Source organism: Synchiropus splendidus, chromosome 12 (genome assembly GCF_027744825.2).
Source record: "Synchiropus splendidus isolate RoL2022-P1 chromosome 12, RoL_Sspl_1.0, whole genome shotgun sequence".
NCBI classification, from domain to species: Eukaryota; Metazoa; Chordata; class Actinopteri; order Syngnathiformes; family Callionymidae; genus Synchiropus; species Synchiropus splendidus.
The window spans coordinates 18,917,798-18,940,928 of NC_071345.1; the positions used below are offsets into that span (position 1 = coordinate 18,917,798).

The 23,131-nt window shown below is 44.4% G+C and overlaps 2 protein-coding genes across 3 annotated transcripts in view; one reads left to right on the plus strand and one right to left on the minus strand.

Annotated features, from left to right (window-relative positions):
• Window positions 1-42: 42 nt before the first annotated feature.
• On the plus strand, window positions 43-9,153 carry pop1 (POP1 homolog, ribonuclease P/MRP subunit). Of its 2 annotated transcripts, none has more exons than XM_053881168.1 (16): window positions 43-132; window positions 261-369; window positions 604-735; window positions 1,259-1,434; window positions 1,515-1,775; window positions 1,841-1,928; window positions 2,825-3,003; window positions 3,076-3,347; window positions 3,454-3,547; window positions 3,631-3,739; window positions 3,824-3,943; window positions 5,124-5,245; window positions 5,333-5,521; window positions 6,430-6,584; window positions 6,792-7,010; window positions 8,329-9,153. In XM_053881168.1, exons 2-16 carry the CDS (start codon window positions 264-266, stop codon window positions 8,990-8,992), a joined length of 2,886 nt encoding a protein of 961 aa, XP_053737143.1. In that variant the 5' UTR covers window positions 43-132; window positions 261-263; the 3' UTR covers window positions 8,993-9,153. The 2 variants fall into 2 exon arrangements, with proteins under 2 accessions (XP_053737143.1, XP_053737144.1); XM_053881169.1 differs by having other exon boundaries at window positions 49-136.
• Window positions 9,154-9,576: 423 nt separating this feature from the next.
• Window positions 9,577-23,131, minus strand: part of LOC128768865 (NIPA-like protein 2) — a 34,330-nt gene continuing 20,775 nt past the window's right edge. Inside the window, exons 4-11 of the mRNA XM_053882078.1 lie at window positions 17,646-17,705; window positions 16,304-16,425; window positions 14,396-14,492; window positions 12,855-12,990; window positions 12,525-12,613; window positions 10,486-10,549; window positions 10,310-10,410; window positions 9,577-10,189 (exon numbers count right to left, since the gene is read on the minus strand). Coding sequence (XP_053738053.1) covers window positions 10,083-10,189; window positions 10,310-10,410; window positions 10,486-10,549; window positions 12,525-12,613; window positions 12,855-12,990; window positions 14,396-14,492; window positions 16,304-16,425; window positions 17,646-17,705 — 776 coding nt within the window. The 3' untranslated portion in view covers window positions 9,577-10,082. The remainder of the gene's footprint in view (window positions 10,190-10,309; window positions 10,411-10,485; window positions 10,550-12,524; window positions 12,614-12,854; window positions 12,991-14,395; window positions 14,493-16,303; window positions 16,426-17,645; window positions 17,706-23,131) is intronic.

Sequence of the window (23,131 nt, forward strand, 5' to 3'; positions counted from 1 at the left end):
GATTTACGTGGTTGCGAGTTCACGCACACTTCCGGTACATGTGGGGCACTCTCACATGCTAACTGCGTCGCAAGAAATAGGAAGTCCATTCTACACAGGTTTTTCCTTCATAAGCGTCTCAACGAATTGAACGTAGGTGCGTCTTATTTGTATTTTATTGGCACTGTAATGTGGTGGACTATTTACCCGTTGTAGCTGCAGGGCTGTGTGTGGCACATTGCAATGAGGTTAGTCAAGAAAGTTGTTCTGTTCATTTGCAGAGCATGTCTGCAGCTAAAGTGAAAATGCGGCAGAGGAAGATGAAGAATCAGCCTGCCAGTGTTCAGTATACGGGGCGTAACGGTGACGGGACGCCGCGGTCTGGCTCAGGTATCACACTGTTTCATGGAAGCTTCAATCACAAGTATTCTTTCAAACATATAAAATGAATACAGTGTGTGTGTGTGTGTGTGTGTGTGTGTGTGTGTGTGTGTGTGTGTGTGTGTGTGTGTGTGTAAGATATGTGCATGGAAATAAACCTTACATCAAACCATTGTACAATACAATTGTTGCTAGGTGTACCGTTCAGCTATACTGTTTGCTCACGTTTGATATTTTTTTTAGGACAATTTGACAGTGGCGATGCTAACACCTCTTCAACCACTGAGACCGAGCCAGGTGCCCGTCATGGACGGTTCGGTGGACACCAGAAGCTGGGTGGAGCCCCCGTCAAAGAAATACCAAGACACATTCTTGGTAAATAAACTTTCACTTGCCTGGTTATTCTACAAAACTGCAACTGCTAGCTTGGTGTCTTCGGATCAAAGCGGTCCTCAATGAGCTTGGTTGGTGCAGGTCTTTGTTCCAAACCAACCACACGCAGCTTCACTGTTCTCATCTCTGAACAGTCTAGTACTGCTGGTTTTAACTGACAACTTGTTGAACTGTGTGATGGATTGGTTGGAGCAAAAGTCTTCACCAACCTGGACCTTTGAGGACCGGTTTGCCCACCCCTGGTTTATGTGGTGTCATCACTTCGACCGTCATTTTGGAGAAGTCTTCAAGAAGCTGTGATCCTAAATGTAGTGACTGCACACGACACCATTACTGCACACACGGCAACTGCTTCTAAAGGCGTCTATATGAATATTTTCCTAAAATGTCTTTCTGAATTTGTCACATTGGTCTACTCTGCTAACAGTTTGTAGACCTGTGTCGAGACTACTAGATTTATTTTCTGAATATTTTGGCTCTTTGTGACCATTTTTCCTTCTTCCAGCCGGAGGCTTTGCGTTTGCCAGGTCTGCAGAGGTGCGTGCCATGCTCAAAGCCGTCACCAAGACAACAGGCAGCTGTCATGTTTTTGGAGCGCTGCCCAAACATATGAGGCGGCGAGCGATGAGCCACAACACCAAGCGCCTTCCTTGCCGGCTGAGAGAAATGGCAAACCGCCTGGTACTACTTCACTTATCTAGCATGTGTTTGGTTGGCTATTCCATTGACTGATCATAAATGTGGATGACTGTCCGCCGTAGCGTGAGAAGAGCCTACAGGCTGGCTCCAAGAAGAAGAAGGAACAAGCAAAGTGCAAGAGTCGCAAAGCCCGCCGCCGGCATGGAAACCTGTTGCTTGAGTTCAACCGTCGGCAGAGAAAGAACGTATGGTTGGAGACCCACATTTGGCATGCCAAGCGATTCCACATGGTGAAGAAGTGGGGCTACTGTCTTGGAGACAGACCCACCTACAAGTGCTATCGTACCTGCTACAGAGCCATGAGCAACCACTGTTTGCTTCAGGTAAACAGTATAAAGAAGGTCAAATAGTGATCCTTGTTCCTCTAACCATCTCTGTTCTGGATCAGGACTTGTCTTACTACTGCTGCATTGAGCTACAGGGATCCGAAGACAATCTGCTGCTGTCTCTGTCACAGTTGGCCAGTAAGGAGGCCGGTGAGTTGCTTATATTTTTTTTTTTGTTATTTATTTTGGTTTGACTGAAGGCTGCACTCCATTGTCACTAAAAATCAGTTATACACAACTAGCATTTAAAGGCGCATAGTGCATGTGCATTGTTTATGTTCAAGTTTTAGGATGATATGTTTGGGGGTCAATATCACTGTTAGCTGCGGTGGACAGGATTCTGTTGTTTCTATAGGTTAGATAACAGGTAGCACTATATCCGATGACAGTCCAGAGAGTTTTTAAGAGTTAATTCGACTCAAGCCAGACTGAAGTTTTAACAATGTTTGTGTTTTACGGGAATATATTCTGGTCGTCATGTTTATATTGTGCGACGGCATCTAGATGTTCATTCCCCTGAATCATTCAGTTTTAACTGTCAATGACCTGACTCTGTGGTTCTAAACTAGAAAAAACACCAATGGAGACCCTACCTTGGAAAAAACACCAGCTAAACTTGATGTTATTTGCTGTTATGGATTTGAGTGGATTCTTTTTAAACAGCGTGTTGGCTGGATGGTCAGAATATTCACACATATTTCCTTCAGTCACACATTCATGTCTGCTTTGCCGCAGTCTAGTCAGATATTTTTGTGAATTTTTGTTTTTTCTTTTTAGTTTGAACGCAATATTTATTTTGTAACTGGTCTCAAAGAGAATACAGAACCTCTGTGCAACATCTGATTGGTATTAGTGTCATACTCACACAGAAGATATTGCTGTTTTCTGGTTTGTCTTTCCACCTCCTCCTCTTAGCACATGAACTACAGCTTCACCTCATATTGGCTTGACAACATCTTAATGGAATCACTGACTCACTGTTGCCTTATCTACTCAGTTCCTGTTCTAGTTGTTTTCGGATGAGTGTAACCTTAGGTCATGTGCAGGTCCTACGTTTGCTGCAGCACTGTCTCTCTCTGGGAGAAGACAGGGCAGTGTGGTGGTCTACAGGGCTGGGCAGTATCCGAAACAGCCACTTGGCCCGGTCACCTTTCTGTGGAGGCCACGTGCATCGGGCTCCACTCACAGGCAGCTGTGGATTTGGGCTCATCCCACTCTGAAGAAGGTCTAACTGTGAATCATTTATATTTGAATGATATTCAGCGATCGAGCTGACCCGACGTTGTGGTTGTTGCAGGACCTTCTCTCAGAGCTGCAGACTGTCTGCCAGTGTTCTGAGGTCGTCCTTCCTCCAGTGCTGTCAGAGGTGAAGCGTCCTGAGGTCGTCTCTGCTGCAGAAGATGCAGAGGCGGACAAAGACTCAGAGACCAAGCCTTCATCTGGGACTAAGAGAAAACGTGGCAGTAAGGACACGAATGAACCTCCTGCAAAGAAGATACTGGGCGATGGGACCAGATCTCCTGGCACACCTGTTACGTGGAAGTCCAGCTCAACTGGAACAGTTATAAAGTTGGTGAAACTTTAAAGTACTTCATATCCAGGGGTAGAAGAGAGTAGCAATCATTTCAGTGCCAAATAAGATCTCGATTTGAAAGCTGCTGTCTGTCTGTTTCAGTGATCTCACCATGGAGATTGTGCGCTATCGCCTGATTGGGCCACAGTCTCATTCTGTGCTGGCCCAAACGTTGGAGGCAGCGACCGACTGTGATGTAAGATTGTTAGCAAGATAAGAAGCAGATGTCCCCACACATTTGCATTTCACAGTGGAGCCACAATTCTCTCTCTTTAAAAGGAGCGGATCAAATCGCAGCCCTCGTGCCTCTGGTGGCCTGAACACTGCAAAGATGCCAACAAGATGGCTGCACACCAGCAGCAGGCAGATGTCTTTCACACTCTGAGAGGTGCCTTTGATTTGAAGTCAGAGTCTGATGTGTGCCCCAGCATCCTCTTCTAACAGCCTTTTAACTGCTGGGTGATTTGCACAGGCGTTTTTTCCACCGCAGAGCTGGCTCCTGGCACAGTTCTGGGTTTAACGGTGGACGACCCCAGACTCACATTACCAAGAAAGAGGGTCAAATCCTTGCCCTGTGTGAAGGAGGCACAAGGTAAATCTTGCTGTCATTGAACCTCGTGCGACGTTGCTGTAGTCCGTGATCAAGCGTGTGCAGGCAGCAACAAGGGGCTTCCCACGTCTGTGTTCTCCGGTCTTTAAAACCACAAAAACCGGTTTGGTGATCAGCTGATTTTTACACATCAGAAGTTGCCATCTTCTGTTCATAGTCCTGTTGATGTTTCACAGAGTACACATCTGGTTCTGTGCTCCAGGGGGCCTCTGCCCGGCCATGCAGATGTTCCAGGTTCGAATCCTGGCAGAACCCTGTACTCCAAAAACAGACGCAGTGACAAACAACAGCTGGTTACCAAACCATCGAGAGCCGTTTTGAATTGTGCCGTGACACCACAAACGCTTCTCAAGTCTTCTCACTTTCCTCACTCAAAGGTGCTGTGTACCATACTGAAGTTTGCCGCGTGTTCATGCCGCTGCTCTCACGCTTTAAACCCACCGCTCTCTTTGTACACTCAGTCCGTTGTTCGTGCTGAGCTCCAGCTGCATCTCTTGCGTTAGCGTCCCTTGTTTACCTCATGTTTTCACATAGATTTCTGTTTTTTTTTCCCCCCAACCTCTGCACTTTAGGCTATGTTTTCGACAGGTTCAAAATCACTTAAGGTTCTGGAATGATTTGGAAGAACTTTTAGGGGGAAATATGTGTAAGGGAACAATGAACCATCTATTGCATTTTGGGAGTCATCGGGATCTCCATCTGGATCCAGGATTTTAAAAAAATAATTCTTTAACAGCGATGGGTTCGTAGAACCAGTTTCAGATGTAGGATCCAACAATAGTTATTTGAAGGACGCGTTGTCATTGAGAGCTTGTGTTGGGGGTGGACTGAAGCTGCTTGGTGGAGGTTTGTTTGTTTCTAGTAATAAAAAAAAATCCCCATTCCAATCACCACTAAGGTAAATTCAGTTGTCTTTGCCATTACAGACATTTCTTGTTTTATAATAATTATTTGGTATTTCAGGCTTGTATTTGTCCTGTTTACTTTGGTTGACATGTATTTATGGATAAATAAGTGCACCATTGTAGATTTTGTCTGAGGACCAACCATTTATTTAGAAGTTACCAGGGATATGACGCACTCTGTGCCATATCAGGTGGTTTTCCTCGTGTATCTATAAACCTGGTCATGCTGGAGTGTGTACAGTGTCTATCTGTTCCAGAGGTGGATGAGGAGAAGAGGAGGGAACTCGTGTTGCGGGGCGTCTCTGAACAATGCTGTCAGAGCTTCCTGTGGGAACAGTCTGTCCGTGACAACGTGACTGAGAACAAAATCTCTGAACAGGTTGGAAAGCGAACCTGCATTTTCAGATTTGGCTCTTCTGACCAACCGAACAAAAATCAGCTTTCCTTCGATGCACTTGTGTGACAGGAGTTGAACCGCATGAGAAGTGAGGTCCTTGTTCCTGGGTCGAGACTGAGTCCCACGCCTCAAGGCAGGGTCCCCATCCTGCTGGTTCAGCAGCCTGGCAAGCAGGCGGGGCATGAGATGAGCTCCTGGGGTGCTGGATGGGACCTGCTCCTGCCAAAAGGCTGGGGCATGGCCTTCTGGATCCCTCTGGTAGGTAGAGATCACATGCCTCTCGAAAATGCTCACAGAATGAATGAGGATGTTTGTTTGCAACCAGTAGGATTTCAGTCTTAAATACCTTAATCACGATTGTGAGTTGATGCGTCTTTGTACTGCCTGTGTTTTTGTGGCCCACATGGGGTCAGACTAAAGGTACACAACTGATGAATGAAAAATGAAGTTGTCATTTTCTTTTTTTTTTCTTTTTTTTTATCCTGTTTCCATTTGAGCCAGTACTAGTTCAACAATAAATGCAACACATTCATGACTAAATTTCAGTATAAATTACAGTATTTTCCTCAAAATTTGTTGAAAGAAAATTCAAAACATATTTTGAAATAAATTGCCTTTTTATCTTTATGTTTGGTCCATAGTTTTATTGTGATTTCTATTCATTTAAGATTCATGTGAAGGGATTTTTGATACGTTTCATGCCATATTTACACTTATCTTTGCGCCCATGTGGTATGGTTCATTTCGTCCTTGTTAAGATTTCTTTCTGTCGCATTTCGTAGTCATCGCTGCCTTTCTTTTGGCATGATGGCCCCTCAGAACAGTCACAGTTTATTATGTGGCCCTTTAGGAAATTTAACTGCCCACCTCTGGTTTAGGGTCCCCATTATATTAACAGTGGAGCATTCTGACAACATGGCTGGAGACAGACAGGCTTTTTTTTTAATCACATATTTTGCATTTCATTGCTTAAATAAAAGTCAAGTTCAAGTTATATCTTTTGATATAGGAGAACTGTGATCCAGTCATCTGACCGAAGGAAGTGTCAAGCAAAGCTCCATTTGAGTAGCGGTGGTGTGGGAGTTGGTTAAAGGTGTCCAAAAGTTGCTGTGCCTTTTCCACATGACCCCAGAGCCGACTCTGACCTTCCTGTCCCCCCCCGTCAGGTGTACCGAGGAGTGCGCATCGCTGGACTGAGCATGAGTCTGAAACACTCCCAGCACAAAGGGGCTCCCCACTTTCCCCATGATTACCCAGACTGCCCTGCTGGTGCCACTCACCAGGAGGAACAGGAGACGGAGCTTCTTCAGAAGTTTGAAAGGTCAGCATTTTATGTGGAAAGCTAATCTTACTATCCTGGTGCTACTGCAGCCGCAGCAGCTGAATAGCAAAAACAGCCATACAGATGCAGGTTCCATCTTGTCCAAAACTGTAGTATTTTTATTAGTCCAGCACTGCGAGGGGTTTCACGCGTCACATAACTTGGCAGGATCAGCCCCAACATTTTGACTCTTTGACCCCTCTGTAGGCGTCCGCCTGCCAAAAGGACCAATTACATTAAACATGGCTGTCTGGCTCCGTTCTGTTGCCCCTGGCAACAACTGGCAGAGGAGTGGGAGCTGATGGCAGGCAGAGGAAGCCAGTCGATGAAGGAGGACAGCCAGGGTGCCATGGAGGTCGGCGGAGAGATGAGGTCACCTCCTGTGGACCCCACCGCAGAGCCTCCCAGACACTTCACTGTTCTCAGGTGCCAGCTCCATTTGTCTTGTTTAGGCAGTGTTCATGACAAATTTGGAAGTGGGCGGAGTTAAAGCTGGGCTTTAGGTGTTTGATCCGACAACAGGAACATGTCGATTTAAATAGCAGTGTGTGTACCGTGGTGGGGAAAAGTTTCCGGGCACCTCATGCATTCCACTGCGTGGTCATGGCAGGAGGACAGGGTATTGATGTAGTCATGTGACGTTTCTCTGTCATTTGACTGTGATGCAGACATTGTGGAGAACTGACATTCAGTTTTGTAAGTTTTTCTTGTCAACACAAAAAAATACACCACACCCCTTGATTTTTCCATGAAAGTATTTGAGATCCTGTCACATTTTCAGGGTCCGAAGACTTTTTTTTCACGATCCAAACAGGTGAATGACTCCAGTGAGTCATTCACCTGTTTGCATTGTGGATGGGAACTCACGAGGAGATCACAGGACACTCCTTACAGAGGCTCTGTGTTCGCTCCATTGCCTCCTCCAGCTACATCCAAACATCCTGTCATTCTGCCCCATTATTTTTGATGCTTCAGATCCATGATTCTTGCTTAATCTTCATGTGTCTGAAAACCAGACTCCAACAACAACAAAGAGAAAAGACCTAATTGGATTAATGTATTCAAAACTATATAAGATTAATGATTTAAGTTCATGTAATGGCTTGAGAGAGTTGAAAATGCTGTTTTTGCCAACTCCAAATCATGTGGAGGATACACAATGGCAAGTCGACTTAATGCCAGCTTTGACTTTTCACTTTGCTTTCCAATCTTCAGCCCCACTCCGTCCTGTTCCTTCCATAATAGCAGCTGAGTTCTCTCTCATGTCCTGCACATCGCTGGACGTCCGGAACCGTCCTCTCCGACTTCAAGCGCTCACCTGCTTTCATCGCCTGGTGTAAAAAATAACACTGTGGAAGAAGGCGTTTTAGACACTGTCCAAGTTACAGGCCGAACAACATGTTTACTTTTTTGGAAATAATAGGACGGACTGCCATGTTATTCCCTTGGAAGCCAACTTGAAGCACTCTGCACCTTGACCTTCAAAGGTCACGATGTGATGATTTTTGGCGTGATTTAAATTAGCTGTGAACTTTTCATGTGGCAAACGCAAACGTCCAGTGGATCAGATTTGCTCCCTGCCGTTTCATCATGAAGATCACATTATTGTAGTGTTTTATTAATTATTATCATGTCCACAAACAAGCGGAACTGACTGGAGCTTAATTCAGCTCCTAGTCTTCAGGGCAGACATGTGATTCCGTTTTCAATGACATCATTTTGCTGCATTTTTTCTTCTTGGTAGGAACAGGAAGTCTCTGCGGCTGCTCTCTGGTTGGTGCCGACCCACTTCCTCTAAAGGTCAGAGGCCGTGTGGTGTCCGAGAAGGGCCTCCACTGGACAACGCAGCCAAGACCTCCTTTCTGGCCACTCATGACATGAGTGTGGTGTGGGTTCGACTCTCACTGCTGTCCAAGGGCAAACCAGAGCTGCACGCCATTGTTTCTGTACCCACCCCTGAGGACCTTAAGTTGCTGGACTTGGACCGCACCTGCAGCGGACCCCAGGAGCCGCCGCACAAAGACAACTTCAAAGGCAAAATTAGAAGACCTAAAAAGAGTCCCAAGAAGAAAAATGCTGGGTCTTTAGGGGAGACTGAGGGTGAAGAGGCCCAATCCACTGCTGAGACCCTCCAGACCAGCTCTTCATCGTCCTCTGATCTGGTGTTGGGATTATGGCCAGACCCTCTGCCGAGCATCACGACTCACTGCTCGCGAGTGACACTGGGCTGGGTCACGCAGGGTGACTTCTCCCTGACAGCAGGCTGTGGAGAAGCTCTGGGCTTTGTCAGTGTCAGCGGGCTGTTGACCTCCATCAGCAGCCAGCCGCTGAAGCACAGAGGCATAGTGCTGCTGCGCAACCCCACCTCCCTGCACTACAGGTTCGCCAAAGTCAACATTGAGGTCTGACCCAAGTGATTCATCTGCTTGGAGGAATTTAATTTTCAATAAATCATGGATATTTATTTGCTTTAAAACTGGGACTGGCATCACATAATGTGCTGAAAAGTGTTGCAATACCAGTCAGTAAATATGTGTTGCTCGTGGTTAACTTTTCACTCTTTGGTGGCCTTGAGAAATAAAAATAAGAGTTAAGAAACTGAAGCGAACGCAGTGTGACTATTTATAGCCCCATTTCTGAGGCAGACACTGTTTTTACATCCAACAATGTGTGGGTGCTTTTGTGTTGCCTAGCAACACTTAAGTTTCGTTGCATTTGAGGTTTATTTTCGGTGACGTTGGGCGTTGAGGCTGACAGATTCTTGGATGAGTTTAGTAACAAATACTTTAGCAGCAGCCTTCACATGACGCTTGGTTATCCGACAAATGTTTTCACAAGTTTCACCACGTTTTGAAAAACTGACTTGCTCTTAGTTCCAGATTGAAACCACATGACTCTTCCGCCGGTAGGGGGCAGAAGCGCACTCGGTTTGCCGCGTGACCTGAAGCAGCTCAGACAGAAGAAACGAAATTGGGAAACAATTATTCTTCAGTCTGTTTATTGGGGTCGTACAGTTTATGATTTTGTTCTGGTACAATGAATTTAAAAAGGCAAAGGTAAATAAAACCCAAATCATCTGGGGGCACATTTTCCTTTACTATTTCAGATGGTTCTGTGGGAGCCCTTCTCTTTTTAAACTACAGCTCTTGTCTTTAGTTACCAACACTTGTGGCTGATGCTGCGTAAGAACACGTGAGGCTTCACACCAGAGTGTGCCAGTCTGCTCACCTCTGTCCCAACATCTGGACCTGAAGCACTGAAAATGGGTCAGTTCAAGTTCTATCATACTGAGAACCTTCATGAAGCATTTCTCAGCCGCCGTCAGATGGCACTCTCTGCTCCAGGCTGAAACCTCACAAGAGCGCCACCTGCTGAGCCCTGAAAATGACGCTGCTTCTTCCTTCACCTGACCTAAACACGAAAAAGCTTCCATCGATGTAGAGCGTTTGGATTACAGTCCATGTAAACAGCCAGAACTCCCGACACAAAAGGCTGATCCTAGGAGTCGTCTGTTTGGGGACCTCTGTTACACATGAATTTATCAGCCAGGGATCCGTATGTTGAGGCTTTTTCATCCGGCTCCACTTCCTCCGTCTGCCTGCTCCCTGTGAAGGCACACGGCTCATTACTGGGGCCCCGCTGGAGGACGCTGTAGCACACCTGCTGCTGGTCCAGCTCCCCTAACTCTCACATGAGCGTCTGACACACGCTCCACAATAACTCACCTGGCATCTTTTCCATCGGGATGGAATTGACATCTTGCTGCTTCCGATTTTTGGGCCGGTTTCTGGCGATCAAGAAAACCCCAAGAAAAGACAGAAGGCATCTACGGTGGATGGAAACGGTGAATATGGAGCCTCGCGATTTCACAGTTTACCATTTGAAAATGAAAAAGTCTCACCCGAAAAGGAACATGAAGATGTTGAGTGCGGCCAGGCCTTCAAACTCTTGGTAAAACACCACTCCTGCAAAGGAAAATGTTGTTGTGAGACGCTTCTTACAGCTGGTGGAAGCTGGAGAGACATAGAGACAAAAGACGTCGCCCTTGAGAACATTAGACACAGTCCCCTCCGATGACTGGTGAAATGAGCCTGCCGCTCACTCCACCACCTGCTTGTTTATCCCACAGAAGAAAACAGACTTATCCCTTGGTTTTTATTTCGACGGAGGAAAATGCATCAAAGAAAAGAAGTGCATGTTTTTAATTCCCATTTGTATTCTGCTGCCACAGACTTCCAGTCCAGAGGTGACGTCCTCTTCTGCTCCGCTGGCGTGGAGATAAAGTCACGCCACAGGCACTTAGCCAAATCCTCCATCAGAAGAGAAGCGGCAGTAGATTTTTATGTAACTCCACCTGCAGTCAGAAATACTTCCGTCCTCAGAGGGCAGGTGATGGAGACGCGACATGGCAGAATTCAAGAGCCGAAATGAGTCGACTGTTTCCTTTGGATGTCACTATTTTCTGAACAGCAGGTAGAAGTATTACCTCACATTGCTGACTGGAATAGTAGAGATCAATGATCAAAAAACGAAAGAAAGTGGCACTGCTGGTGTTCTACTTGGATTTCCAGGTGTCAGGTCAGAGAACAACCCTGAGTTGACATGCTCACGGCAGAGTCCTGGTGTCGGTGGAGTCGGCTGGGATGGTTGCCTGGCATGGAAGCCAAAACAGTTCAGTCGGTTGCGAATGGTTTGTCTGGAGAGCCTAGTACCCCTCACTTCTTGTAAAGGGAACTGCAGTTGGAGTGCAGAGCATCACTCATGGGGCTCCACCACAGGGTCTGTCCTGTTGGTCTGCGTCTTACTACTCATGACGTGAAGTTCAAAACTCACTTAAGTCTGACAGACACTGTGTGTGTGAAACCCACTGAGGACCTCACAGAATCCCTAACTTATTGTGAGCAGTGAATGATATTTGATTATATGAGCTTGCTAAATACAAAGAAGAGGAAGTGAATTTAAAAGAAAAACAAATCTGAATCCCTGCAAACTCGCCTGCTTCCATGGTTCCTAGATTCATTACAGACTGTTATTATTTATGCTGGACCCAGCTTAAGGACATTCTCCAGTTTTACCTTCTCTCAACTTATTAAAGATGAATCCTCATCCTGGGTCTGAAGCTCCAAAATGAAACGCACTCTGCGGCATGCTGGCTTCGGATTACAACACCTTGTACACTGAAAGTTGTCAGTTGCATCATTTGTAATGAATTTTATTGAGAAATTCTTCACTCCAACTCCTGACACACCCAAAACTATGAGTTATGAAGAGCATTTGCACCACAGCATTATGCTTTTGGCCCTTTTCTCCTCCTGACGTCATCACACACCTTCTTTTTCACTGGGATCCTTTCTTCTTCCATAGCTGTCCTCTAACTTCTGAACACTTCCTATGAATTCCATACTGTCTTCCCCCACTAAACGCCAACTGCTTTCCTTTGCTGTCCTTCACAGAACTGTTGTCCTCTAGAGGACCGCACCTTCTCACAAAGTCGCTGCCACAGGTTCTGATCCACAGTCCTGTCATCTCAGCACAATCTCTCCCTCCTCCTCTGCCTATTTGTGGCACAAGCTCCAGCTCATGCAGTATGCAACAGCTCCTCTGGTCTTAGAAGAGTTTGCTTTCATGACGACACCTGCTCTACCACCATTGAAGACTGTTACCTGACCACAGCTCCACCAACTCTTCAGGTCTCACCTCCAACCAAAATAGCTATGGAGCAGATGAAGGCGTCCTGACAAAGACATGAAGTCCTCGCAGGGTCCGCTAGAAGCACTTGAGGAAAACTCTATGGTGTGATATCTTTCCAAGTGAAATGTAAAATGAAGGCATTTCAGGTTAAAGGCAACATCATAGGCCTGGGACTATATTGCATTTCTCTCATACAAAAATCTTGCTTGTGCACAGAATGCAGGACAAACAAGTAAATAACGCGCTTACCTGCAACAATGGCACTTGCAGTGAAAAACACAAAGTTAATAGGAACCACTTCAGTGGCATCGAACATTTTCATTGCCTGATTGAGAAATCTGGGGAGAAGAAAAAGAAAAGAGAGTGCAGAACATGTCCTTGGTGACTCAGTGGTTTCAGTGTAGCAACGCTGAAGTTCCAATGTCGCCATGATCTATTTATTTTAACGCTTCTGCGCAGAAACAGTGGATTACTTTCGCTTTGTTGAAGAGCAACCAGTGGTTTAATTCACTGGAGTTCCATTGAACAAGCATGAAGAGAGGCAGTCTCTCCCTCACATGAAGGACACGGGTGACTCACTTGATCTGGAAGGCACAGGAAGCAACCATGATGATGACCATGACGTAAAAGATGGGGTAGATGAGCTGCAGATCTCCCTTTATCGTCTCGGTGATCATCCCAGAGACGGCCTTGACTGAGATGACTGTCGCAGATGCTGCAGAGGGACACGGTCATTTGAATCGGTTCTTCTTTAGCAATGAGGAATTCTTGCTTGGTCCTTGTTCAGGGTTTCCCTCTGCACTGAATTTACTTTTCTTCATGTAAGAGGTGAGCAGGCAACAAAGCCACTCCAGGCTATTCTGAATGACTTCACCTTCAGCTGTGGTAGGTAACTGTGGTCACCACAGCAAGTGCACTTGGATGTGATCGGCTGGTGGACACACAGAAGCCTGGTCTGCGGAGATGAGAGTTTGCTTGTTGCCTTGATGCTTCACTGAGCTGTGTTATGAGAGAATCTGGGAGAGCGGTGGCCATAACCAGCAGTGCTTCTTATCAGAGTGGGTGGAAATTCTATTTATCTGATCTGTGGTGACGGGTACCAGCAGGGAGCGTCCATGTATGTGTAGTAGCAAGAGAGATGCAACCGTGACAGATTTTTTAAACCATGTGAAGTGCTGGTGTCCTGTCAAATGGTGTTTCAGTCACACCTGAAACTAGATCACTTCCAGATCATGACATACAGAGATGAATGTTGGAACTCTCATGCACTTTTCCAAACTTTCTTGCCGCTGGAATATCACCAGTGAATCTGGAAATTCCCAAAAATATTCAGGCAAATCTTGTGTGACAGAGTTGGACACCTCCCTCAGTGAGTGGCACTTGAGGCCAACAACACCCAACCTACATGACCCCTCTCACGGGTGGGCCCACAACAGAGCAGATCCATGTTGTTCTTGTGGACAGAAGTCCAGGCACCAAGCATTCACCTACAGAGCCCTACCCAAGGCCAGATCAGGGTCCCACTTAACCACATCCAGGCAAGTAGAAAGTTTTCAGTTCTCATTGATTTTGTGCACATAGAGGTCATGAATCACCGCCCAGTATGAAATAGCTGGGTTGAACCATGACCACGGTCCTCAGCCAGAAAGGGATGGAACGTCCTGTCCAGAATGAGGGGAGATCCTCAGGTGAAGTTCTAGTATCTTGGGGTTTTATTCACTTCTGACTGACGATCAACAATGAATAATAGGTGAAGCACATGCCATAGGTTTAGTTTAGGGAAAGACAAAGTGACACGTTGAAGTCATGTCAACTGTGTTGATCGTGGATCTGATGACGGTCCAAGTCTCACGTCGGCATTGAACGCAGTGAGATTTGTTGTTTATGTTTCAAAGTTAAACACAAGTCAGTATTTGAACAATATTTTGATAATCCCCTGGAATAATGCTTACTTTTTTGTCTTATTTCCTGCATACACGATCATCTCAAAAGCAACTTTCATTTGGTGAAGAGCTGCATGAAACTGGGGACAGAGCCTTATGCGGCTGGGGAGCAGCCGGTTGGCCAGGCCTGGTGTAGTGTATATTTTCTGCGCTGGCAGTGGTAGCACTTGTTCATACCTAGCAGAGCCACCAGCAGTATGACAATGACGATATGCTTCACCTTCCTCCACTTGTACACATAGAGCAGGATGCTGAAAATGGTGACCTCCACAGCCTGCGGGGAGAAACCCAAGGTTAAGTGAATCAAACATTAGGCTTTCATTTGATCTAAAGCACATCACTTCTACAAGCACCTCATCAGTGTGTCCTTGTGATGTGCGCTGCACTTCATTGAAACAAAGGATCACAGCAGAGAAACAAAATAAATGGTTAGGCTTAAATGAAAAGAGCTCCGTGTTGTCCTTGTGAGCCTGATAACATTGAAGAGTATCACAAAGCGGATCAGGACAGAATACAGCAGTAGAATTGGCCACACTGACCTTTAAATGCCTCTCATTTGCCCCAGCAAATATTTTAAACATGTCTCTACACTTCATTATACTTCGGCTCACAACCAAACAGATGCAACACTATGCAGCGCGGTTGATATTTATGCAGCGCTTGGCACCACGCAGCACCGTGACAAAGGCCTGGCCCGTTCACATCACTTTAATGAAGGTAATTATAGTGGCATTAGCTGCGATGATGAGCATCAGGATATTTCACCGTCCTCTGATCCAGCTCTGTCTGATACAAACGTGTTACAAAGCCTTGCTCTTTCACGGATCAAGACTGCCTGAAGACGGAACAAGCTGAATATTAAAGTGTCCTTCCTCATTGTGAGCCACTTCTCCAGTGCCTTTATATTTAATGAGAAGACACTCGACTGAAATGTTAATCACTTAACAAAATAAACATTTGCAGTCCAGGTTTAAAAAACAAAAGGCCTTCCAACTTGAGGTCAGTTGAGGTCTCCTGAAACTGTGTAGGTTTAGCTGTGTACAGGGTTCTCTCAGTCTGAAGAGGTGGCGCTCAGTGAAAGTGACCACATACCATTATGACTTCAGCATTCACCCTATTCCAGGCTTTGAACTCAGACCCCAGAACTGCAGTATGACCACCCAAGTAGTAGCATTAGTAGTGGTAGATGCAGTTAGACTTTAGTCATGTTAGAGTCCTTGTGTTATGAAGCTGAAAATCTCGTAGTGTTATTTGACCTTTTACTATTAAATCTCATGTTGGCATCTTGAAAATGTCTCAGAAAAGAGACAAAAACAAACACTGGTAGCACATTTTTAAAACAAATCGACAGCAATAAAATCCAAATAAACTCAGGTGACCTGTATATAATTTCAGAGAAACATGATTCTGTTGGTATTATTCAACAAAAATTATGACAAAGCAAATAATTCAAATTCAAAAAGACATAATGAAAAAAAATCCTCTTTTTTCTTTCTAAAATAATATTACCAATAAAATAATCATCAAAGCGATTATTTAAAAAATAAAGACAAAGATTATCACATGAAAAATGCTTTGACAATTTGGATACAAATAGAGTATTAGACATTATGGTCTTTGGCTTATTTTAAATGAGGGACTGCATCACTCATCTTCTCTGCTAACATGATGTCCATGAAAACCTAGCTCCACACAACGCTTGACTCATATATGAAGTGGAACTCTGGGTGCAACACTCGCGCCTTTGTAAAAATATTAAAAAGAAAAACAGTGTTTCAAGCTCTGAATGGGATCCATCACTATGGTAACCGCGGTGTTTACGTGACCCATGAATGAGGTGAAATTGGAATTGGGAGCACACTGCAGATTGTAAATGCACTTGTGCAGGCGCTGCGCTGCGTAGTGCAACTCAAAACTCATTCAGCAGTCAAGAAACAGGAAAGCAGCAGAGAGAGGCGACGAGGTGGGAGGTGAGCAGAGATGCGAGACTTCACCCATTTCATCTGTTTGATGTGAGGCTAAAGGTGACTCCATCTCTATTCCAAACAATCACATGCGTGAGAGAACATCATGGACGCGACATACCACGTAGAGCAGGAACTGCCAGCTGATCAGGTAGTACTGGACCAGGTGGGCTGTGACGTGTGTCGAGGTGTGGGGGGCAAAGGTCACCAGGACGTATGTTCCAGTTATTGCTAGTGTACAGCCTGAAGACAGAGGCAAATGCAAATTACATATTTGCTAATATCACACTAGGAAACATTCACTTTTATGTGAGTTAATCAATTAAAAATAAATAAATAAATGGACTAAAATGTGAGAAATGCTATATGGTCAGAAACTGGGTTCCATTGTGCACTCTGACACCTGTGCGGTCACTGGTTTCCCCTGCTTCTCAACTCACATAACACTTGGGTCAATGTCAGGGTTTCTGCTAAATGTAGATGATCATTGGCACTCAGCAAAATAAAGGCTATGATGACCATGAGGTACATTTTTTTTGCAAAATATGAATAATATTGTTTATACTTTTGATATAAAAGGGAAAAGGGAACATATAATATAATAAACTACTTATTCATGTAATCATCACACTTATTTGCATCCTGTTAAGCATGACTATATTTTGCCATGGAAAGGTCACTGAAAGTTCACTTCAAACAACACGCGCTTTTAACTTTTTTTTTGGCCAGGCAGTGTATATCTGTATTATAGCTGTGCACATTTACAGATCATAATAAGAATTTGAATTTGAAAGTGTTAGGAAATGTGACACTGCTCTGACAGTTTATTGTACTGTTTCACTGGAGAGCAGTGGTGGCAAAGAGGCAACAGTGAGGCATGTTAATGGAAAACAAGAGGGCTGAGAGAAAGGTATTTACATCTATTAAGATTTTCCAAATGCTGAGCGATATTCTTTTTTGAATCTCAGAGACCTCAAAGATGAAGATCTGCCCTTCATCGTTCTACCTGTGAACGCAGCGCACCACAGATGTAATGATTCTGTCTTTGTCTTTTTTGACCGGTTTATGGTTAAAAACACTGACAGATGAGTGTGGGCCAGAAATATAAAAAACAGGAATGCTGAAGTTTCGATTTAACACTATATTTAAATGATCCACTGAAAGAAAAATGAGACCTGAAGCTAACCAATTATTAAGAGTCATAATAAACCAGAGCAGGAGGAGATGAGACACAGCAGAGAAAAGGCCAAAAGTATGGTGCTTGACCCCTCGCTGTTCAGCAATTTTCAATCGTGCACATTTATCAGTTGATTTAGTAAAGTCACTGAACAATGAGGAAAACCGATAAAAATACAGCCCCCATGTGTTGCTTTGAAGGAGTGGCCTCCACTATAGCATCAGTTTTCCAGCAGCCTTTTTCATTTATCATTAGCATGTCAGAGAACTTGGTGAGGAAGACTTACCTACGATGTCAGAGGACTGCACCGTCTCCTTGAGGAAGACCACCGATATAATGGCGCTGGCTGCAGAAGTGAGAACACACTTGAAAAGCTTGAACAGTAAAACCACTCTGCACTAGTCTGGCAGGAAATCATTCAGCCTCCGACAGAGATTTATTTCCGCACTTAACACCCACAAAACTAATTGTGTGCTTAATAGGTTCTAGACCTCACGTGGGTAAACCACAGCAGAGGTCCAACATGTTTCAGCGTCAAAGAAAAACAAAACTATAGCCAGAAAGTTCAAGAGAAAACACAGCATGAGTCGAATACTGTGGGAAACGTGATCAATAATTCAATGAACTTCAACGTGGCTTCTGACCTCGCTCGGACCTTGTTTGGCTTCTTTTGAAACACAGGAAGTGTCATGTGATGTGGCTCTCGCCATCAAAAACATTTCTTTGAGGCAAACATCTGGCATGCTCACGCCTCATCACGCTGAACGTATGGCCAGGTCACTAGACTCGCTCTTCACAGGTGAGGCCCATTGTGCCACCAGTTTTTCCTCACACGAGACAGTGCCATCAGCTGCATGAGATCTGTCAGCGACGCTGAGATAAATGGAGCTTGTTAGACCCTATAACAACAGCATCATATTACAGCGTGTTGCAATTTCATGCCCCATATTTAATGAACCCATTCATCAATTTCAGTGTCAGAAATGGACTGAGAAGCAATCAGTCTCACACAAGCTAAGCCGCAGATTAGTCTGCTTAATGTTTCCTGGGGAAACTTGAGCAGCGAAAAAAGCCCACTCCATAATTTCCCCTTATTTTTTATTTCCATCATGACGTTGTCACTAGCATCACAACCCATGACTCGTCCAGGGAAGAGCAGTGAGACTGAGGGTTCTACCACTTGTGCCTAAGCTGTTGGGGATTCATTGCTTTGTCATGGGGTTAACATGAATTGGGCCACTCTGTGTTGTCAGCACCAATGTTAAAAATGTTTATAATAAAATTTATGACAAAAAGCTGCTGTTCTTTGAGCTAGATATTTCACCCAAAATAACTTCCAGGTCCAGGGGGCTCTGATACAGTGATCCTTAACTATAGGGCTGGGGCCCATAGTTGGGCCGCCAGCGCCACCTAAAGGGCCGCTAGAAGCCTCTGGGCCGTGAGACGCTCAGTTTTTGTCTCTGCATTGACTTGACAGCTGCAAATCTGTGATTCCTAACAACTATGGAGAAGTTCTTGAAAAAAAAAATCAATAAACAAAGTGATGATGCCACCCCCCAACAGTAAAAACTGTTCATGAAAACACCTGTTGAAGAATTTTAGTCAGTTTTTCCAATTTTCTCAACAGATTGCATTAAGTGTATTTTTTCTTTAGTAAATTTGATGAACATGACTTGCACCTGGTTCTGCTGCTGGTTGGACTTTTCCATGACAAATAAATGTCTTTGCGATGATCACATGGTTTCATTTCACAAGGTTTTGTTTGTTTACATATAAGTACATTAAATATGGTTATTGATCCCAAATGAAATCAAGAGTAACGAATCAGTTCTATGACTTGAATGGGCCCCGGCCCCATTTATTGGGGGACTGGTGGGCCCCGAGATCAAAAAGGTTCAGAACCCCTGTTTTAATATGCACATGTACAACTGAAATCCTGCTCATTTTCCATTGGTAAAGGTCCTCAAATGCTTGGAATTCAACACTCAGCATTGCAGAGAAGAGGATGCCTCTGCCTTTATTTCCAGGACTTGGCTTCAATATAAGCATCTCTGCTGAAGGACCTTTCTTCCCCTGGTACTACCATGTCTAATCACTCTCCATCCATTCAATAACACTCTTCCATGTGTCTCCCTTCAACATGTCCAAACCATCTGAGTCTGTCCTCACTACTGTCCGATACCAGGCCAGCACCTGCAACCGGTCTGTGCTCTTGTCTTCATCTTTATTATTGCTTAACTCATCAGTTTCCACCACATTTCCTCCCACATCCTGACAGATTCTCCTGCCTCTGACTTATTTACTCATATCATGACTCTCCAGTGCCGCCTCCAGCTTATCACTCTCAGATCACTATACTGTCAGCAAACATCATAGCTCATCTTTCACGTAAAAGATGGACAGATTGGGATTAAAGTTAAGACATGGGGTGGCGCTCCTTTCACTAGAATAACTTGTGGTGGGTTTGGTAAATATACTGTGGCATTTCAAATGATCACTTTAATGCAGTATCCATTCAGGGTACCGACTTGGAAGCTGACATGTACGTCAATGCAAGGGGTCCACTTGAAAGAAAAAAATCTACATTTGATGCCTTGGGTCTGAGAATGTGTTGCTCAATCGCTATACCACTATATATTTTTTGTGTCATAGTCAAGTACATCATAAACCTTCAAAATCTAACAATCTCCGTGCAAGTGATTTATTGTCACCCTGAATCAGAGTTTTTATAGCCTTTTTCAGTGTTTCCTATTCGGATAGTAAAGCAAGATTTACACGTTTGTCCCACTGATCTGGTGGCGACTGAAGTGTAGACGAAGCTCATCATGACTCCACTAAATGCCACCGGAATGAGATGACACGCGCTCCAATAGAGTGTTATGTTCCACTGCCAACACGAGCAGATTTACTACCAAGCATGAACAGCTGAGCATGTCACGCTGTGTGTCACACACCGTTATGCGGTTTACGAAATGTGGCAGACGCATCCTCAACATGAATATTCATCGGCTGGTCTGCATCAAAGTGGAGGTTTGACTTGCTAATTAGTCTGGATGCAAAATGTAAAAATGAAGGCTGAATTAAACACGGCTTGCATTAGATAGAGTGCCACTTTGAGAAGGGCATGATGCTGCAGGAAGTTTTTTAAGTGTCTCTGTATTTGACCAAAAAAAGCTATCATAAATATTTCATACAGTGGGCGTGTTTGCATACATTTAGGATTTTTCTTTTTTTTTTTTTTTTTTTTGCAGAGGGACCAGCCAGATTTAGCTGGTAACCATGACAACGCCATACAAAGTGAGATTGCACTGCCAGATAAAATGAGAGACGTGGCAACACGAACCTCTGGGGTTCTGCCAGTGTTCCTGGAGGTGTGCGCATCAGATCAGCGCAGCTCTTCGACGTGCTCTTTGTGTAGTAATAGGAGGCTCCCTGAGGGAACACACTTCATGTCACGCTTTGTTTCAACTCAGGGATCTGACAGTGGAGGATGAAAGCCGAGACTGCCAACATGCCGAACATCTCGCACATGACAACACGCACATTTGGGCCACAAATCCACAAGTGACACGGTGAACATGCTTCTGTCGTGCTGAAAGAAAATCTATTTAAATAGATAGAGTTCACACAGAATACCACAGATACACTCCGTCTAAGAAGTTGATGAGGGCTGGAGGTCGGACACCTCTGAGCAGAGCATGTAGTAGTAGCTAGCTTCTGTTTATTTCCGCCTTGTCTGCCTCCCATCACTTTGATATCACTGCTGTGCCACACATAACAGTGTTGGGAATGATGCTGTAACCTCTAATAAAGAGCAGCAGAACATCTTCCCTCAGAGTGTCAGTGTGGGAACGGCATCAGCATAATCAGAGCTCCACTCTCCTGTCGGGTGTCATCCAAATCCCTGCAGTTCTTTCTGCATCAAACCCACATTCCCCCTCCACAGAACCTCTGTTTCACTCCACTTCAACACACCCCTCAGCCTCCAGAGCTTTCTCAAACATAAACCCTAGCACCTTAGATATCTGTATGAGTTGACCTCAGGATGTGCAGCTGTTTGTGCACAGCTATCCATGTGCTTGTGCTTAGTATGAGTCACCAGTAGTTGAGAAGAAAGTTGGAAAGACTCTGACTTCTCTCTGTGTGCGAATTGTTGTCATAGTTCTGAAAGAATCCAAAGAAAATCGAACCGAATAATGAGAATAATATGTCACATCGACCATCATCAAGCGGATTTTTGCATCATATGTTCAGACAAGTCACCTCTGTGTTGCATGCAGACTCATAGGTGTTTCAGTGGAATCAAATGCTTCTCCTCCTGTGCGACTTTGCAATGGAATGCGAAGCGCTCTCATCACTGCTTCACGTTAATGCACGGAATTGAAAATTTGAGGCAGAATGAAATTTTAAATGCTATGTTAAAGTTGAATAATACCAAACTTGTGGATAAGTGGAATAAAGCATCAACAAAATGGCGACGAGCAGTAGATCTTACAGTGCACTCAGAAAGAGGAATCTCCAACAGTCAAGTTGGTGCAATGAATCGTCTTGTCTCGTGACATTTAGAGGTGAGCAGCAAGCACTTGGACATCAGATTGCAGTTTCAATACATGGGCTCACATGGGAGCCATAGTAATGAAATGCATGTAGGAAAATAAGACAGGACATTTAAATGAAAAATGAATGTAAATATCGAGAGTGAGATTGGGTCTTTTCACAGAAGATGGAGGTGTGACCTTGTGTGAGTGTAGGGATCAACATATTGAGTCCACCAGTTAATCTGCTTTTGCTCTGCGACGATTCAGCAGCAGCATTGGACACGCTCAAGTGCCTTGTGATCACTGGTGCTCTTTATTGGATAATAATGGCGTTTAAAGGCAATTGAGCTGTGTACCTGTCACTGAGCAGTCGATAATATTGATAACTGCACCATGCATGCTATCTACTGCGGTGGCGAGCCAGTTGATCCAGAAGACAAGCACACCACTAGTACAGTGAAAGTGACCGTGCTCTTGTTCCTGCAAGACAATTTGTGGTTTGTTTCGACAATTTATCAAACCATTCATCCTATATTGAATTTGAAACATCACTTTAAAGGCTGTTATTGATATCCATGAGTCATCAGAACCTCCGGCACAGTGACTGATGATAGGCGGAAGTGAAAACATGAGTCATTTCAATATTTAACCTGAATGTCTGGAATTACTGTAGAAGCTGCTGCTCTGTTTTGTCTGCAGTATTGTGGACTATTAAAAGAGCAGGGTTTCAGTATTTTGCCATTTACATGTGGAAGGTAATTGCAGTACCAGGAACAAACAAGATGCTCGTATACAACATTTACTTTCCAGCTGAAGCGAAACTAGCTATTTAGAGCTTTTAGAACACTGCATGTCACCACCTCTTTATATTGGATGGACACGAAAGGGCAAAAACAAAGAATGTGACCAACAGGATTACCTACTTTAAGTTAAGTACTCTACATTCTTATGCTATATTAGAGTTGTAATTGAGAACATCTAACCTGAGACAGAGTCAAGACAAGAACCAGAGCATACCAAGACCGAGACTTTGAGGGAAAAAGACGGAGACTAAGACAAAAACTGAATACATAAGAAATAAGTCTGTTAGCCATTGTACATCCAAACAAACCCATAGGCAGGGCTGAACGATTTGAGCAAAGAAAGAATTGCAATATTTTGTGTATTATATGAAACAAAATGCTTAATGTCTCTGGAACTGAACAGATTACCAAAAAAAAACCAGTCAATTCAG